Raw genomic sequence first — 18,692 nt, 5'->3', positions numbered from 1 at the left:
TTTGGGTCCAGCACGGGGTAGTTGTCTGGAGAGCAGATGTGCTTTTTGCTTCTGGAACTGGAGGAAAGACATGGAGTTTTCTGGAAACATGAGGCCTGCTGTCCCTTCTTCCTGGGAACAGGCACTGGTCCTGGGGTTCAAGGAGAGGAAGTCTAGGCTCGAGGGAGGAGGCTTGTTCCACCTGGGGCTCAGCAAAGGGCTTTTTTTTTTTTCTTTGGACTTGAGTATGGGTCTTTGCCAAAGGACAGCCTTGGTTCTGGGTGCGCACTCTGCTGGGAACGCACAGGGGGAGCACACAGACATGCTCTTTGCTCGGGCCTTGTCAGGGTGAGCTAACCGCAGGGCCAGACAGCAAGCCAAGAGTTACATAAAGAGACATAGCGTTACGATTTTTAATAAGGTCCAGGAAGGGAAAGTATTACATGCCTAGCTTCTTAGAACTTGGGGGAATCGGGCCTGATTGGGGCTCATGGGGAGAGTCAGGGACAGCTTCCTGAGGAACGGCAGCCCCCTAGAAAGGCGAAAGATGAGGAAGAGCATTCCAGTCAGGGGGAACAGCATATGAAAAGGCTGTGTGCGGGCAGGTCTGTTAAAGATGAAAAAAGCCCACGTTTCTGGGGTGATAAGTCGGGGACGAGCAGCACGCCCCAAAGCTGCCACATGGGCAGAAACCAATCACGCAAGTTCCTCTAAGTCCTTGGTGGAGGTCTTTGCCCTTGACCGCGGAAGCAGTGCGCGCTTGACACCCTGAGCAGGGTGGGGAGCTAGGATTGTTCTAGCATTGGAGGCCAAGGGGCAGGTGTGAGGGCCAACCCTTGAGAGCTCAGGACCCTTCCCGCAGGTTGGTTGATTCCACTGCCCGAGCCCACCGTGCCCACCCTCGACGCCCCCAGACCGTGGAAACAGACACCCCCGGGGGGAGCCCGAGTGTGGAGTGACCACCATGTTTGTTGACATGGTTGGACAGAAATATAGCCAGAATCAAGAGCTCTCGGGTTCCTCTCTGAGGTGGGGGGAGGGCTCGGGACCTCGATTCCCACATCTCCAAATGATGCCAGTGGACAGGAGGGTCCACAGAGTTCCTTCCAGTCCTGCCGATGAAGATTCCAAGGCCAGCCTTGAGGGTACACAGCGACAGTGCGCGCGCCGAGGGCCTTCAGCCGGGCCACTGTCCCGCTGTGGTAGAACTGAGCTTTCTTCCTTTGTGGTAAAGAAACAGACGCATCTGCCCAGGGAGCCGGTAGGGCGTCAGGAGGGAGGACCGGGGGCCCACGGCTTCTGGGGACCTGGTGACTTCAGATCAGAGACACCGCATCACTCCCACACCGGCATCTCTGCAGACGGCATTGCATTGCTCCCCTAATTTCTGCCTCGGATGCCTGGGTCGGTTTTAGTCAGGCTCGTTTCTGCAAGGATCAGAGACCCTCCCGACCCATCTCAGGACAAGGGGGGCTTGATGGTCAGCAAGGGGTCAGGCTAAAAGCAGGGGTTGGGGCTCCCCAGGCCCTCCCGAAGGTGCCTCAGTCCACCTCTGGCCAGGGGAGACCTGGGCACAGCCCCTAGCCCTCCTCCCCAACCCCCCATGCCTCAGGCTCGCTCAGGAGCTCTGCCCACTCTTGGCCTTGCCTGACTCCGTCTCACGGTGTGCCTGCGTGACTTCCTCGGACATCCCTGTGGTGGAGGGCGTGAGGCCTGATGCATAGCCAGGTTTCGAGAGGAGCCGGTCTGGCCCAAGTCCAGTTGGGGCATAGGGAGGAGCAGGCCAGGATCTGGGTCCAGCTCCCATGGGTACCGCCTGTGTGGGGTGACCCCACACTGGGAGTGGGGCAGCTGCCCTTAGGGGAGGGAGAGGAAGGAGCCCACGCGGGGTGGGCTGTCACAGCTTCGAGAAGGTAGGTCCTCCTTTTTAATCCCAGTTACCTAACGTGGGTTTGCGTTCGGCTCAGGTGTGCACGATAGTGACTCAGCATTTCCACACCACGCCCTGTGCGTATCACCTGTGCGCTTCTGAATCCCCAGCACCTGTTTCCCCACCCCCGCGCCCCTCTCCTCCCCTCAGGCGACCAGCGGTGTTTTCACTAGAGTTACCTCTTTCCTGGTTTGTGTCTCTCTTCTCTTTTTTTTCCCTTTGCTTTGTTTTTCCTTTGTTTTGTTTCTTAAATTCCACCTATTAATAAAGTAGGATATTCCTAATTCACCCTCGAGGCCAGGTCCCTGCGAGGGTGCTCATCAGATCTGACTAATTAACTGGGAGAATCAGGATCAGCTGGGGAGCTTTTGGACCGCTAGGATGCCCAGGGGACGCCGGGCTGGCTCAGTCAGAAGAGCGTGCGACACTTGATCTCGGGGTCATGAGTTCGAGCCTCGGCGTTGGGTGTAGAGATTACTAAAAATAAATAAACTTGAAAAGAAAATATCTCCCAAGATTTCAGGCCCAGGCGCTGGTCCTCTTAATCAGATGAGGCCTTTGGACCCTGGGAAGCCAGGATGTCTGCCCCCGGGACAGTTTGCGAGGTCACACAAATACAGGGGGCCCAAGGTTGTGCCTCTCCCCACGGGGACTCCATCCCTTGTTTCCTTGGGTGCAGGCGTCACCGTGGCCTCCCTGGAGGCGGGGACCTTACACAGTGGCTGTCAGCCCTTCCCTCCCCCTTCCCCTAGCTTGGTGCCTCTCTCCCAGGAGACTCCCAGGCGGGCCCACTCTGCTCCCCTACGGTCCCTGTCCTCTGGGTGGGCCGGCTGCTGGCGAGATGAGATGATCGTAAACAAAACAGTCATGAATCAGCGTGATTGTACCAAGTTCTCCAGAGAAGCAGCGCCAGTAGGATATATATATACAAAGAGAGAGAGAGAGGTTTATTTTAAGGAATTGGCTCACCCAATTGTGGGGGCTGGCAAGTCCGAAATCTGCAGGGCAGGCTGGCAAGCTGGCAGGCTGGCAACGCGGGCAGGATTTCCATGATTCGGTCTTCAGGCAGAATCCCTTCTTCTCTGGGAAACCTCGGCTGTTCTCTGGAGGCTTCCACTGATTGGATAAGAGCTGCCAACATTAAGGAGGGCAGTCTGCTTTACTTCGGGTCAGCTGATTGTAGATGTTAATCACATCCACAGAAGCGTTCACAGCAACATGTAGATTAGTGTTGGAGCAAACAGCGGGCACCACGGCCCAGCCAAGTCTATAGGAATATTAACCTGAGGGCCTCAGGCTGTAGAAGGGGCCCTCGCCCTGCCCGCAGGCTAAGGAATGCTTCCTTGAAGGCAGTGCCTGCGCTGAACCCTAAAGGATGAGGGGTTATTCACTCAGGCCTGGCAGAGGAGTGAGCCTGTGCAAAGGCCCTGAGGTCGGAGACAGGCATGTGTGTGTGTGTGTGTGTACACACATGTGCACACACACACTGCAGTCAGGAAGGCTTGGGGAGGATCAGGTGTGGCTCAGCTGGCGATAGCACCGAGCAGCCTGCTAGGCCATGAGGACTTTATCCCACAGGCCCTGTGGCTGAGGGTATGCTCCAGGGCCTACAACCTATACTCTAGTCCTTGCCTCGTGCTCTCACTGAATGACCCTGGACCGGTCCCCTTCCTGAGCCTCGCCTGTAAAAAGAAGTGGCTGGACACAGTGTACATGTACACCAGGCCGTTGTGTGGTTTGGGGTTGGTGACACTGTGGTGGCCCAGCCACCCCGACTCCTGGAGGCAGGCTCAGCAAATCTGTCCCTAGAGAAAAGGGGAAGCTGAGGCAGACAGAGACTCCCACACTTCCCCCTTGGCTGCCCCGCCCCACCGCCACCCGTGCCCTCAGCGCGGGCCTTAGGCTGCCGAGCCCAGTGAAGGCCCCCGGCTGGCAGAAGTGAGACTGTGGCAAGGAGCCCCGAGGTTTGCACAAGACTCCAGCCCTGGCTTTTGCTTCCTCTTCCTTTCTGGGGATTCACCTTGACGTCTACAGTGAGGAAGAAAGCCGAGGACACAGAGGGCGGTTTTGCTACAAGTTGAAGTCCAGGAGTGCTCACAGCCCGGGCCATACCTGGAACCACCTTTTTCCTTCCCCGGGCTCAGCTACCCATCCCCTCCGCCCCCCAGGGCAGAGGGCCTAGCGGCCGGCACCCGCGCGCATGCGCACCCCCCACCCCCCACCCCCCCGCAGCGCAGCTGATGATGGGGGCAGAAAGGGGGGCCTGAACCACATTCCAGAGGGTGCAAATGCCAGACCAAGATGTGAGACCATCCTGTGCTCTCTACAGGGCCCTGAACCGTCTCCACTGGGCCCAGGGCCTCAGCCCTGCCCCTACCCCACCCCAGTAATGCACGCCCCCTGCTCCCCATGCCCTCCCCTACCCTGCCAGATCCTGGTGCTTGCACTGTAACTGAGTTCACTCAGAGCAGCTGCTTGAGTGCTCTCTGCTGTATCCCTACAACCGAGACCAGCACCAGCCCCTAGTGGGTACCCAGTGGCTGAGTTAGTGATTCAGTGGCCAGACTGGAGACATAGCGTCTCAGCCACCTGGTGCCTCAAGGCCAAGATGAAGGGCTCGAGGGCCAAACCTGCCTCCCAGCAGAAGCCTGGAGCCCCCTGCAGCCTGTGTGTGGACACAGGTGGGGGCAGCGTCTAGACCCCCGGGGTCGTCATCGCAGTGAGTGGCTCACGGCGCATTAGGACGTCCCCAAGGGGGATCCTGTGCCGTGGGTTGGTTTTGAGACGTCCTGCTGGTAGAATTGAGTCAAGGGATAACCTGCTGGCCACTTCCTTCCTGGGGCCCGAGGTAGACCAGGCTCCAGTGACTTCCTCCGAGCTCTGCCCTGCCCTCTGTGCTCTAGGGACACTGGCTGCCCCACGCCCCCCAGACCTCTCCTGCTCTCAGAGTGGGGATGCGTGGAGGGGCTCTCACTGACGGGAAAGGCACCTTCTAGAACAGTGGGGGTGGGTAACAAAGGTGCTGCCCCAGGCAGGCAGGTAAGCCAAGGATTAACCTGCCCTCAGTGTTCCAAGAAGCCACGTGTGCCCTTTTTACAGACAAGGAAACCAAGACCTTGTGTGGTCAGGTGACTCGTCCAGGGTCACACAGCAAGTCGCCATTAATGCAGTTGACGAGAATGTCGGTGTTGACAGGAACCCTTATAGTACAGCAGTAGGTGAAGGGACAACGCTCCGAGGGTGGGGGGCCCTGTCCAGGCAGGGAAGGCCTCCTGCTGGGCCTCAGGGTAAGGTTGGGGCGCTCCCCAGGAGTCTGGCCCGGGGAAGTAGGGCTGCTCCTCCTTCCCTCCCTTTCCTCTACTTTCGGTTCTTGGCCTCCACAGCTCCCCACCCCCTCCCTCCTTCCCCCCTTCCCCTCTCTTCCTTCCTTCTCCCCCTCTTTCTCTTCCCTTCTTCCCTTTTCTCCCTCCCTCTCCTCCCTACTCTCCCCCCCATCCCCTCTTCCCTTCTCGCCTCCTCTTCCCTCCCCGCCATGGCCTCCCATCCCCCCCCCAGTCCCAGTGTTTAAGCCACCACCAACCAGCTATTCTGTCTCCTCTCTTTTCCTGCCTTTGCCATGTCCTTTCTCTCCACGCTGGGGACCCAGGGTGCCCTGGCAGGAGACTGAGCTGCAGCCTGCCCAGAAGAGAGCCCGGGAAGGTCTGAGCTCCCCTTTCTCTGGGCCACCACGGTGAGCTTTTGTTCTGAGCCCCATATAAGTTGGGGGGGTGGGCTGGCCTTGTCCTGAGAGGGGAGGCCACAAGGGGGGCCATGAGGAGGGGGCACCTGGCCCACAGGCGGTGCACACCTGGCTGGCTCTCCTCCAGGCCTGGGCAGCGTCGAGCTAGGGCATAAAACAGAAGGGCTGTAGCCAGTGGGGGGCGGGGAGGTCAGGATTCCCAAAAGAGGACCCAAGAGAGAGAAATAGGGACACTGGTTTGCAGAGTCTCTACCTTTGCACTCCTCATTTCTGTGTCTGGTAGCGGAGCTCGCATGCACAATGCAGGTAAATTAGATTCCCTCTGTTTCTTTCTCCGAGCCTCTGTCTCAGCAAACAGAGCCCCTCCGAAATACACGCTGCCGCCGGCGCGCGCGTGCACTCATAGCCGGCCCTGGCGCCCCAGTGAACATGCACTTACGGGGAGGGGGGGTGTTCTGCTCAGCCAAGTGGAAGGGCAGGGGTCTGACAGGCCAGGCAGGCACAGGCTGGTGCAGGCTTCCAGCAAGAAGTGCAGTCCGAGTAGAGGTGCCCTGGAGGGCTCCCCAGACCAGCGGGACAGGGGCAGTTCTGAGGCTTCCCGGTCGCAGGTCACCCAGCCCACCCCATCCGAGCAACTGCTGGCTCCTTGGAACCTGGGGGTGACCGGGCATCACCTGGGAGCCAGAGCCAGGCTCAGAGCCGTGACACGACCTAGCAGGTCACACAGATTAAAAGAGCAGAGCTGGAGGCCTGGGGCCCTGATGGGGCTGGGCTGAGGGCCCCCCGAGCCTGCATGGCCCAGCTCTGCCATGACTGAGGGGACACTTGAGCCTGTGACTGAGGCCCTGGGTTTCTGGGCTTCATGGGGTGCATCCCGCCCCACCCCCCAGGGGGTTGTTTCAGGATCGAGTGGCTCCCTGGGACCTTGAGACGAGCGCTCGGTAATGGGAAGTTAGCTCTTCTGCCCACATTTAGGGTGAGTTGTTGGCACCTGTGTACTCCTCCCCACATGGGCACAAGCCCCTCTTGAGCGAGAAACCTGGGCAGGTCCCTTTCACACCCAGGCCGAGGCTCCTGTCACAGAAACATTGACTCAGCCTGCCTGCTCCCAGAGGCAGGGGACGCCCACTCGGCCAGGGGCTGGTGTGATCATTAGGAGTGGCCCCTTTCACTCCTAAAGGCCATTCGTAGCAGGGACGAGAAGCTGGACGATGCCCCGCCCCACGGGGGCCACACCAGGCCTGTGCCCCGGCTCCCACACCCCATCTGCGGCCAGAGGCCTGATGGTTTCGCTGCTCCCATTCCCTCGAGGTCGCCAGGAGGGGAGGGTCCTGGCTTTGGGGCCGCAGAGAGGAGCACAGAGAGGGAACGAGTGCCTGGGAGCAGGCCTGGGAGGCTGTGGGATGTGCCTGAGCAAGAAAAGGGCAAAATCCGGTTTTGAACTCCAGCCCCAGGGCCAAGTCCCAGCACTGGTTCCGCTGCTGGCGGTCAGTGGCTCCCTCCCTGGCCCTGACTTCACGGGAGTCTAGAAAAAGTGCTGAGCATGTTCTTTGCTCAAACCCACAGTCAGCATGAGGGCTGCCCCAGGTGCTGTGTCAGACTGGCGGCCTGGGGCAGGGGGAGGTGACCATGCTGCCCCACAGGGTGTTCGTGGTGGGCACATCGGTCTCTGAGGATTCACCCACGGCCTCCCCCAGCTCGCATCTCCGAGCACAGGGCCGGACCCGGAGCAGGGATTTTATTAGCAAGCATTTGTGGCACAAAGAAATGAATGGGTTCTCATCCCAGAAGCACCCAAACCTTTGCTGAATTGGGGACCCCGGAAGGGAGACGTCTCTCTGCTCTGTGGCCTTCATCAGGAAACTCTTCTTCCAGAGATCTGGGCGAATAAATAAGTTTAATTGTTTGCATTTGGTGAGGGCTTGATAATTAACAAATCCCCTTCATCTAGTTACCACCTCTGGGCTCTCACGATCCTTCCATGGGTAGGTCTTCCCATCGCCATGTCTTGTTGTTGTTGTTGTTGTTGTTTAAGATTTTATTTTTTTATTTGACCGGCAGAGATTACAGGTAGGCAGAGGGGCAGTCAGAGGTGGGGGGGAGGCTCCATGCTGAGCTGAGAGCCGGATGCGGGGCTCCCAGAACCCTGGGATCATGACCTGAGCCAAAGGCAGAGGCTTTAACCCACTGAGCCACTCAGGCACCCCCCATTGCCATGTTTTAGATGGAAAAACTGAGGTGCAGAAGAGACTTTGAAGTGACCTTTCTTAGTCCCCCGTAAGTGACAGAGCTCGGACTTGGGGCCAAGCTGCCGACCCCCATTCCGTGCTCTTTCCAACAGGGGCAGTGGGGCAGGGTTGAATGAGGTTTAGTCCTTCTGGCCTGTTCTGGATGGACCCTGAACCCGAGTCAGGTTCCATTCCACCTGACCCTCCCACAAGAGCCTGACTTTAAGATTAATAGTTTGATCTTTAGTGTCCATTTCAAGGAAGCTAAATTCCTGTCTGGGGTGTTTTTATTTTTAGCCGGCTTCAGGAAGGGGAAGCTCCATTGGCCTGTGGGGGGAGGGAGACAGGAGGCCCAGAGCCGGTTTCCTGAGGAAGGGCCGAAGCCCGCCATGCCCCTCACCCTGACCCTGGGACCAGAGCTGGCTGGGCAGCCAGGAGCCACCCCAGCAATAATCTTTCCCCTCCCTATGGAGCACTTCTGATCGGACTGCGCCAAGGGTGGGCCTTGCAATCAGGCCGAGTGTGCCAGGCCAGGGAGGAGGCCCTCCCACATCCGGGGCACACACAGCCGTCCTGGGGAGGCCTGGAGAGGGTGCCCGGGCCTGCGGGAGGGCCAGGGAGTCCCAGAAACAGGTGGAATTTGAGGGAAGCCTGGGAGGCTGGTGGGGGGAGCTGTGTGCAAAGGCCGGTTACCCAGACTGCGCCCCCAGGAAGGCAGGGAGCCCGTGCACCAGGGGACCCCGGACAGGTGAGAGCATTGGCTTTTTTAGAAGAACCGGTCAGGTCAGAGCGCGTGCCTGCGAACCTGAGGGCCGACTCTTGGTATTTGTTTCAGACAAGTGCTCTCAAACGGGGGCATTAGCCATCATGGGGCCTTCTGTCAGATCACATTTTACATGGAACGCCAGGGAACAAATTAGAGGAAAGCCATACTTTTAATCGACATAAATTTAGATATCTAAATGTGTAATACTTTGCTAATCCAGAACAATCACCTGTTGGACAGACACAGTCGTGGAACATCAGTCTTCATAGATAGATGGTAGTCCCCGAGATCGACCTTGGCACCTGATTGATTTTTGTGGTTACCTTGTTTTTGCCATATATTTGTTTCTTTCCCCCACCTCAATATAGATATAGACATATCTGTATATATATTGATTTTTTTAAAAAAACCAAAACGGGATGCCTGGGTGGCTCAGTTAAGTGTCTGCTTTCCGCTCAGGTCATGATCTCGCGGTCCTGGGATCGAGCCCCGCATCGGGCTCCCTGCTCAGTGGGGAGTCTGCTTCTCACTCTGCTCCTCCCCCCGCTTATTCTTTCTCAAATAAATGAGTGAATAATCTTTAAATACATATGTATATAAAATAGTAATTAAAACACATTTAAAAAATAAAAACCACAACAGCTCATTCATATGGTCAAGCCCTTACTGATGGTCACGGTTGTTTAACGCCTCACTGTACGGCCTCAAGGTCTGTGCCAAATTCATTACCTTGGGGAACAAAGCCAGTGGGGCTACAAAATGTGCTGGAGGAAGGTGTATATTACGTCTGAGGAGATGGGTTCTCTAAAATCGATTTTTGAAACTGAGGAATCTATTTTTTTACAATTTCAAATCAGTTTTTTGGAGGAACTCCGGAAGGACGTTCTGGGGAACATAGTTTGAGAACCACTGTGGAAATGCCACCTTCCTGTTAACGGGTGGGAAGACTGAGGCCGGCGAGGGGGTACAGCTTATCTGGGATCCCACAGGGAGATGGAGATGATGGGCAGATCCACCGAGGGCATCCCCATGATGACAAGGGTGTCCTGTTCCCAAGGCAGCAGGAGAAACACACCAGGGACAGACACAGCCCAAATTAGCCAAGTCTCTGCTGACCATGTGTGTGTGTGTGTGTCTGTTTTGTGTGCGGCCTGGAGCCAGCTGTGTTGACGCTCCCTTCTCCTCCCGCAGCGATGCCCTCCTAGCCAGCCGCCACGGGATGGAGGGCTTCATGGACTCAGGGACACAGACGGACGCCGTGGTGGTGCTGTCCTTGGCTCAGGCCGCCGTGCTGGGCCTGGTCTCGGAAAATGAGCTCTTCGGAGCCACCATAAGCGCCGAAGCCTTCTACCCGGACCTGGGGCCCGAGCTGTCCGGGACGGCCATGGGGGAGCCCGGGCCCCCCGGCCCCGACGTCTACCAACTGGCCTGCAACGGGAGGGCCCTGGAGGAGCCGGTGGAAGAGGAGGTGCTGGAGGTGGAGGCGGCCTTCGAGAAGCACACCCGGCGGAAGACGCGCCCACCGGTGCGGCTGGTGCCCAAGGTCAAGTTTGAGAAGGTGGAGGAGGAGGAGGAGCAGGAGGTCTACGAGGTGTCGGTGCCCGGTGACGACAAGGATGTGGGCCCTCCGGAGGTCCCCGCCGAGCTGGCCGGCGGTGGCGAGGCCCTGGTGCAGAGCAGCGCCGTTAAGATGATCGACCTGAGCGCCTTCAGCCGCAAGCCCCGGACACTGCGCCACCTGCCCCGAGCCCCGCGGCCGGAGCTGGACGCCGCCGCCTACGACCCCCACTTCCCCGACCCGGCCCGGGACGGCTTCCCGGAGCCCGGCGTGGCGCTGCCCGGGCCGGAGCCCCTGCCGTCCTCCGAGTGCGGCTTCGAGGCGCCCCACCTGGCCCCACTGGGCGACCCCGAGGCCCCCGCCCTGGAGTCGCCGGAGCCCGTGAAGCCGGAGCAGGGCTTCGTGTGGCAGGAGGCCAGCGAGTTCGAGGCGGACGCGGCCGGCTCCACGGTGGAGCGCCACAAGAAGGCGCAGCTGGACCGGCTGGACATCAACGTGCAGATCGACGACTCGTACCTGGTGGAGGCGGGCGACCGGCAGAAACGCTGGCAGTGCCGCATGTGCGAGAAGTCCTACACGTCCAAGTACAACCTGGTCACGCACATCCTGGGCCACAACGGCATCAAGCCGCACTCGTGCCCGCACTGCAGCAAGCTCTTCAAGCAGCCCAGCCACCTGCAGACGCACCTGCTGACGCACCAGGGCACGCGGCCCCACAAGTGCCAGGTGTGCCAGAAGGCCTTCACGCAGACCAGCCACCTCAAGCGCCACATGCTGCTGCACTCGGAGGTCAAGCCCTACAGCTGCCACTTCTGCGGCCGCGGCTTCGCCTACCCCAGCGAGCTCAAGGCGCACGAGGTGAAGCACGAGAGCGGCCGCTGCCACGTCTGCGTGGAGTGCGGCCTGGACTTCTCCACGCTGACGCAGCTCAAGCGCCACCTGGCCTCCCACCAGGGCCCCACCCTGTACCAGTGCCTCGAGTGCGACAAGTCCTTCCACTACCGCAGCCAGCTGCAGAACCACATGCTCAAGCACCAGAACGTGCGGCCCTTCGTGTGCACGGAGTGCGGCATGGAGTTCAGCCAGATCCACCACCTGAAGCAGCACTCCCTCACCCACAAGGTAGGGGGGTGCCGGTGGGGGGGTACCAAGCCACCTGCACTGCGGGGGAGGGGTTGGCGGGGGCGGGGGGTCGGCTAGCCACTTGCCCTCCTGGGGCTGTTGCGGGAGGGGACCTAAGCTGCCCGCCCTCCCGGGGGCTGCCCTGGCGCTTCTGCCCCTCCCGCCACATCCTCCCCAGCGCCTCTCCTTCCCCCACCAGGAGGCCTGAGGCTCTTCCCTTCCTCCTGCAGGCCTTGTCCAGTGCTCCCCAAAGTCCTGCTTCAGATCCCTTAGGGAGCTGTAGAGACAGGAAGCAGATGAACCTGTCATGTTTATAATTACATATTCATTCGGAGCTGTATTAGAAAAAAAAATACAGTTGAAACTTGGGGCTTTTTTTTTTTAAACAGTAAAACTTAATTTTTTGAAGTTTTTGCATGAAATGTTGGAGGAGCCCCGGCAGGCCCCGGGGAACCCAGTTGGAGAACCTCCGAAGCAGCCTGCCTTCCTGGAGGGCGGAGGCCACGGGGAGTGGACAAGACGGTCAGAAGTGGAGAAGGTTTCCTTTGCTCCTTGTAATTACAGAACTGTGTCCAAACCTGTGGTTTCCCTTTAGGAAAAAGCTTAAATATATTTCATTTTTTTTTTTTTTTAAAGATTTTGTTTATTTATTTGATAGAGATCACAAGTAGGCAGAGAGGCAGGCAGAGAGAGAGAGAGAAGCAGGCTCCCTGCTGAGCAGAGAGCCTGATGCGGGACTCGATCCCAGGACCCTGAGATCATGACCTGAGCCGAAGGCAGCGGCTTAACCCACTGAGCCACCCAGGCGCCCCAATATATTTCATTTTAAAAGGGAACCAAAAGAAGGAAAAATATCTGTTATGGAAAAGGACACAAACCAGGCAGAGCGGTTTGTAGAGATGAAAGTTGGAGCACACTGGCCTTGTCCACTGTGTCCTTGAGACATCACTTTGACCCACTGTCCCCCACCGTCCTCTTCCTTCCCTCAGGCCACCCTGCCTTTCAGCCACCGTCACCCCCTCCCAGAGGCCCTTCTGTCCAGGCTGATGGAATGAGGCCTTTTGGGTCTCACGCCCTCGCTCGGCCCTCAGCCTGCACCATCGTTTCCACCCCGAATCCGACCAACTTCACGTTTGGCAGCTTAGCGTGCAAGAGCTCCCTTGTTCCATAATGGCAGCCGTAGGCCACTCGGGGTCCAGCCTGAGTCCTCACCTCTCCCAGGGGACGCCGCAGCGAGTGGCGGGGTTGAGGGTAGTACAGCCTGGTAGCCCGAGAATCCCTCCCCCCCCCCCACCGGGGACCATCTTCCTCTAGAGCAGACATGACTTCTAGGTTTTGGCCGCTGCTCCCCAGTCAGTAGGTGTAGCTGCCCAGAGTGTGATGTTAAGAAGGATTCTGAAGCGGAGTCCAGGCTCGGCCATAAAAGTGGGACCGTGCGTTGAGTGAAACCCGACAACTGACTGACTTCGTGTCTGCAGCGGGGAGGGTAGGAGCCATAAGCACACGGACCCTCTCTGTGCCATTTTTCTCCTCTACTAAAAAGCCCCACGAGTCTGCAAAGTGTTAAAAGAGAAATAATACCGTGAAGAAAAACCGAGAACAAAAACCAGAGACCGGCAAGATGGAAAACATGCCTGTCGTCAGCCTGGATTTGCACAGTGCATGCATATACGCACTTAGGGAGTCGGCGCCCCGAGGCGGGGCCCCCTGGTGGTCAGACACACCTTCAGTGTGTCCCCTGAGCGCAGACACACGACACACAGCCCCTGTCTGCCGAAGGAGGTAGGCACGGGCGCTGCCGCCTTGTAATACAAAACTCTGTCCCATGTAAGCGATCTGGACAGCAGCTGCGACCCCACACACGCGTGTCTGTCCCACTGGGGGTCTACTGTGTGACTGGCTCAGCAGAGAGATCAGGTCCCAGCGTTTGTCCTGACTTTATTCCCCCAACAATACCTCGGACCCCCTCTGCCCACAACACCCTCTCCCATTCTGGGGTCCCCTCCAGACCATGGACGAGCCTGTTACAGTCAAACCAGAGGCTTTGCCGCTGGAAGCATTGTCTCCCGGGGCAAATGTCCCAAACTACTTCAATGATAAGAATCATCTCAGCGACCTGTTGAGACCAAAAATTCCTGGGCCTGCTGGCCCGGCCTCTCCAGGGAGGAATCTTCCAGAGGCTGTGTGAGCAACAAGGCAGTTGGTTCTTCTCACCAGGGAAGCTTGGGAAACTCTCAAGGGGTCAACTAGATGGGCTCCAGAGGTTTGAGAACTCTGCATTCAGACGGAAGTGTCATTTTTCTTTCTTTCTTTCTTTTTTTAAGATTTTATGTATTTGACCGAGACACAGTGAGAGAGGAAACACAAGGAGGGGCTTAGGAGAGGGAGAAGCAGGCTTCCCACTGAGAAGGGTGCCCAATGCGGGGCTGGACCCCAGGATCACGACCCGAGCTGAAGGCAGACGCTTAACCGACTGAGCCACCCAGGCACCCCTGAAGTGTCATTTTTTCCTTAGTGTCCATACTTTCCATCAGATTCTCAAAGGGGGTCCGTGAACCAGAAGGACCGCTGAGACAGAACACTGAGGGGAAAAACACAGACATGTGCCCTTGACCTGAGGACAGTCCACCAGGCTGTGGCTGTCTCTTTGACCACAGATCCCAGGTGCCTGGCGTGATGCTGCCCAGTAGATGGTTCCTGGATGAACGACTGAATGAACGAATGAACGAGTAAACACATTTGCCTTGGGGCAAACCTAGAGATATACCTGCCCAGGTGGGCAGGAGACAGCAGGTGTGTGGGCAGGAACCGGAAGGCTTTCTGGAGTCGGTGGCCCTGTCCCGACATTCTCCCAGTGGCTTTCCACGAGTGGGACCCCTCCTGAACACCCCCAGGAAGTCGGTTTCTGGAAGCCGTGCATACACTCAGACGCTGCCCCCACCCCCGCACACACCCGCACTCTTCTAGAAGCCGTGGGCATCATCTCCCCCCCCCCCCCGCCCCCTCCAGGGCGTGAAGGAGTTCAAGTGTGAGGTGTGCGGCCGGGAGTTCACCCTGCAGGCAAACATGAAGCGGCACATGCTGATCCACACCAGCGTCCGGCCCTACCAGTGCCACATCTGCTTCAAGACCTTCGTGCAGAAGCAGACCCTCAAGACCCACATGATTGTACACTCGCCTGTGAAGCCGTTCAAATGCAAGGTTCGCGGCTGTCGGGGTCCCTGGGCGGGACGTCCCCACGGGCAGCCCTGGGTCGGCATGACCGGGGCAGCTGGGACCTCCCCAGAGCTGACCAAGCAGGGGGGAGCCCAGTTTGGGGTGAAAATGCGTAGGCTCAGGGTTGCGGGCGGGGGTGGGGGGGGTCACTGTGGGTCATGGTGTTCAGAGCCTGTATGCTGTTGAGGTTGTATTTTTTTGGAAGGTGGGGAGGGGGTGAAGGTCGCGGCACAGCCAGAGGGGAGAAGCCCAGGCATGGGACTCAGTGTGGCCGGAGACCCCAGCCCTGGGTTTCTGGTAACTCTGGCTCCGGTAGAGTGGAGCAGTGACCAGCAAGAGGTGGCTTGGTTCTATGACTCTCAGGCTCTGGGGTTGGCCACCTAGGAAAGGACAGATGAGCACTGTCCATAGCGAATGGGATTCAAGCCCCAGCAGGGAGGTGGGAGCGGCTGGGGGTGGGGGAGGGGCGGCCCCCCGAAGACTCCTGATGCCCAGTCGGCGTATTGCAGGTGTGTGGCAAGTCCTTCAACCGCATGTACAACCTGCTGGGTCACATGCACCTGCACGCGGGCAGCAAGCCCTTCAAGTGCCCCTACTGCTCCAGCAAGTTTAACCTCAAGGGCAACCTGAGCCGGCACATGAAGGTCAAGCACGGTGTTATGGACATCGGCCTGGACAGCCAAGGTGGGTGGGCCACGCACAGTGGGCGGTGCCGGAGCGGTCCTATCACGGCTCACTCGGGAGCCTCCTGTCCAATCAGGGGCGGGGGGAGGCTGGCCAGGCCTGAGATCTCACTGGGCTGGGCTGCGGGCTGGCGGGGAGGCGCTGTGGAAGGTGGTGCTGGCGATGGGGCGTGTATGTATTCTTCAGAGGACTTCAGCGGGCTCACGTAAACTATGATAAATAAAAATACTAACCACTATTGATTGACTGCTGACTGTGTGCCAGGCCTTTATTAACTCAGGGGCTCCACAGGGGAGTGTGGCTCTGTTAATCATACCCATCTTACAGATGCAGAAACGGAAGGACAGAGAAGTTAAGTAATTCAGGGAGGATCACAACACTTGGGCCTGGGGGGAGGACAGACACTTATATGACTGTGACAGTGAGACTTAAAAGAAACGCTTGGCTGGGAAAGGAAATAACAAAAGGGGAAAGGGCAGCCGGAGAGATGAGAGAAGGTGGGTGAGGTCCCAGTCCCAACTATGGGAGGGTGTGTGGACAAGCCCTGGGGAGAGCTCTGAGCTTCCCAGTGGCCAAGGCAAAAAGCGTAACTACAATCCGTCACACTTTTCATGGTGCTTGCCAAAGATGATGTAGGCCACGCACTCAGAGGAGGAGCCTCACCTCTGCTCCCTAAGTGTGAGCGACAGCCTGTGCCCTCCACACTCATCAGTCGTGGAAGAACATTAGTCTCTCTGTCGTATTGAGGGGAGGAGAGACTTTAGAGATTCTACTGGAAGAAAAAGCTGATGTCACCTCGGAAAGGCTCCCTGGGCGGTCTGGAGCTAGCTGACTGTCTGGCATGCCTTCTCAGACCAAGTAGCAGGGAACAATACGGGTGAGTTAACCTGCCTGGTTGGCATTACTCGCTGGCAGTCAGTCAGAGGTTGGGGGATGGCCGCGGGCACCCTAACTTGGTTTTGCAGCAGCTAACCAGGGAGTGGCCTGGGTTTTCTGGCAGAAACGGATGCCCTCGGTTTTCTATTCTTGTGAGCAAGGTGCAACCCCATTAGCTGCACGGACGTGCTCTGTGCAGCCCCTTCCAACTCAAAATGTGGTATGAGAACCAACAGTATCAACATCGCCTTAGATGTTGCTGGAACTGCAGATTCAGCCTTCCTTCACACCTGCCGAATTAGAATCTGCATTTCAAAAACGATCCCAGGGCGATCTGTCGCACAGTCGAGTTTTAGAAGCCCCAACTTTGGTTTGCATTAGAATCACCTGGAAATCTGGTAAAACAAATGGCAGGGCTCCACTCCCAGAGCATCTGAATCTGTAGGTCTGGGGTAGGGTTGCAGAATTTGCATTTCCAGCAAGTTCTTAGGGGATACCAAAGCTGCCAGTCAGAGACCTCACTTGGGGAACCTTTGATCTGGACTCTAAAGGTCTGATTCTCTAACTTGGCCATGCATCGGAAGCACCTGGGGAATTTTTAAAATGCTGATGCCTGAGTCCCAACTCCAGAGCGTCCGACGTAAGTGATCTGGCATATGGCCTGGGATCAGCACTTTAAAGCACTTTAGATAATTCAGTGTGTACTAGGGTCTGACCAGCCACAGTCTAGCAGACCTGCCATGCACCTAACCCAACCAGGAGGGACCAGAGCAGAATTTGTCCTTTTGGAAACAGCTGTCCCTGCACACGTTGCTCCCAGGGGATGGTGAAGGCACACACTCTTTCTGTCTGAGGTCAGTAACCAGGGGTGCATAGGACTGCTTTCTTCCTGACTGCTCCAGATGACAGGCAGTAAAGGAGTGATTGGCATTGGAATGGCTGGGACCCGAGCCAGCCGCCTCTCACATACAACCTTGGTCCAAAAAGCTCGGGCTTCACACTGATGCAGGAGGGAGGCAGTGTATATTCTAGATGGAACCATCCAATAAACTGGAACTCTAATTTGGGAGATGGCTCAATGTCCTTGTAAAAAATGATATGCTATTAGCTTGTTTTTAATGTTTAATCAACTGCATTATATGATGGTATGGCACTAGGATTTTCAGGAAGACACAGCCTAGTGTCTTTAAGATTTCAGACCACTGACCTTGTTTTATAAAGTCAGGAAGACTCATGGTAGGTCAGATGCTCTGGGCATGCCTAGTAGACCTGCCACACTCGGACTGACGTAAGCAATAATAGAAATAGATTCGCAAAGGACTTGAAATCCCAGCCGTCTTCAGAGTTGGCTGATTGAGCCCCTCAACAATGACACCAGGGCGAGGCTCCCTTTGTCTGTTCACAGCATTAGCTCTGATTTTCCTCATGGTCACAAGATGGCTGCCATTGCTCTTCTTTCCCTTTGCACAACCAGTGGGAAAATAAGAGCCTCTTCCCTTTGCTCTATGAAACTGATGAGAATTGTGTGAATTCAAAAAATTCACAAGCAGGCCTCTCCTCATGATTCACTGGCCTGAATTCATTCCTGAACCACTCGTTGGCAAGGGACAGAATTGCCCTTAGACCACTGGTTCTCAGCTGGGGATGAGATTGCCCCCTGGAGACATTTGGCCAAGTGTAGAGACAGTTTTGGTTGCGTACCTGCGGTGAGGCTACAGGGATAGAGACCAGGGATCTGGCTGATAGAGATGAGGGAAACTGCTAGCCATCATACCATGCACATCCTAGCGCCTCCCCCCAAAGCAAAGAATTATGGCCCAAAATGTTAATTGTGCCAAAACCCTGCCTTAGACTTGTTAGGGCCACCCTCTTGACCGGGGTCTCTTTGTCCCCAAAACACATCACCTCTCCTAGGTGCCCTGGGGCTCAGCCCCAGTCCTTGCCAGCCAGCTTCCCAGGGTCCCCAGATCATACCCCAGGCTTCCCTCCCTGCCTCTGACAGAAGGCAGCCCTGGGCCACCTCTGTGAAGCTTTCCATCTGGCTTTTGTTCTGAGGCTAAGAACTTTATAGTAAGATTTCAAATTGACTAAATTACAAGAGGCCTCTTGGAGTTTTTGCCTCGTGCATCTCTGTGGACCTACCTTGGGTGTTTGTCCTTGAAGAGTAAGGCCCTGGGAGACCACTGGGTGGAGCCGGTTTAAAACACTAAGCCAAAAGTTAGAAAGGGCTCCCTCCGCGGCCGTTTGAGGCAGAGCAGCACAGTGGATCAAAACAAAAGCTGGGTGCCCTGTGGCAAGTTGATTAACCTCTCTGAACTTCCTTCTGGCCTCCTCCCCTGGGATTGCTGTGAGCGTTCAGGAGACAATGTTTGGAAAGTTCCCGGTATGCAGTAGGGGCTAAATGAGTGTGTAAACATGATGTAGAGCAGCAGGCTCTCATGTGGCCAAGGGGACCAATGGGACACTGCAGAGGATGCATAGGAGGGCAGACGAGAGTTCAAGGCCAAGCCTGCACCGCTCCCCCTTCCCCACGCCCCCCTCCCCAGCTTTAGCGCTCTGGTCTGGTGACACATCTGAGAAGTCTGGGGCTTCCT

General features: G+C 57.1%; 1 protein-coding gene across 5 annotated transcripts in view; it reads left to right on the top strand.

Moving 5' to 3' along the window:
• The window catches only part of ZNF710 (zinc finger protein 710), a 66,674-nt gene that overhangs the window by 45,161 nt on the left and 2,821 nt on the right, over window positions 1-18,692 (top strand). For 3 of the 5 annotated variants that reach the window (XM_046007575.1, XM_046007580.1, XM_046007577.1), the window contains exons 2-4: window positions 9,834-11,322; window positions 14,332-14,523; window positions 15,048-15,222. In XM_046007575.1, the coding sequence (XP_045863531.1) occupies window positions 9,862-11,322; window positions 14,332-14,523; window positions 15,048-15,222 (1,828 nt within the window). In that variant the 5' untranslated portion in view covers window positions 9,834-9,861. Of the gene's footprint in view, window positions 1-751; window positions 757-8,521; window positions 8,625-9,833; window positions 11,323-14,331; window positions 14,524-15,047; window positions 15,223-18,692 lie in introns of those variants that run through there. The other 2 variants (XM_046007578.1, XM_046007579.1) reach the window with 2 other exon arrangements.

This window comes from Meles meles, chromosome 6 (genome assembly GCF_922984935.1).
Source record: "Meles meles chromosome 6, mMelMel3.1 paternal haplotype, whole genome shotgun sequence".
In the NCBI taxonomy this organism is placed as follows: Eukaryota; Metazoa; Chordata; class Mammalia; order Carnivora; family Mustelidae; genus Meles; species Meles meles.
This window is presented reverse-complemented; position numbering and strand designations above follow the sequence as displayed.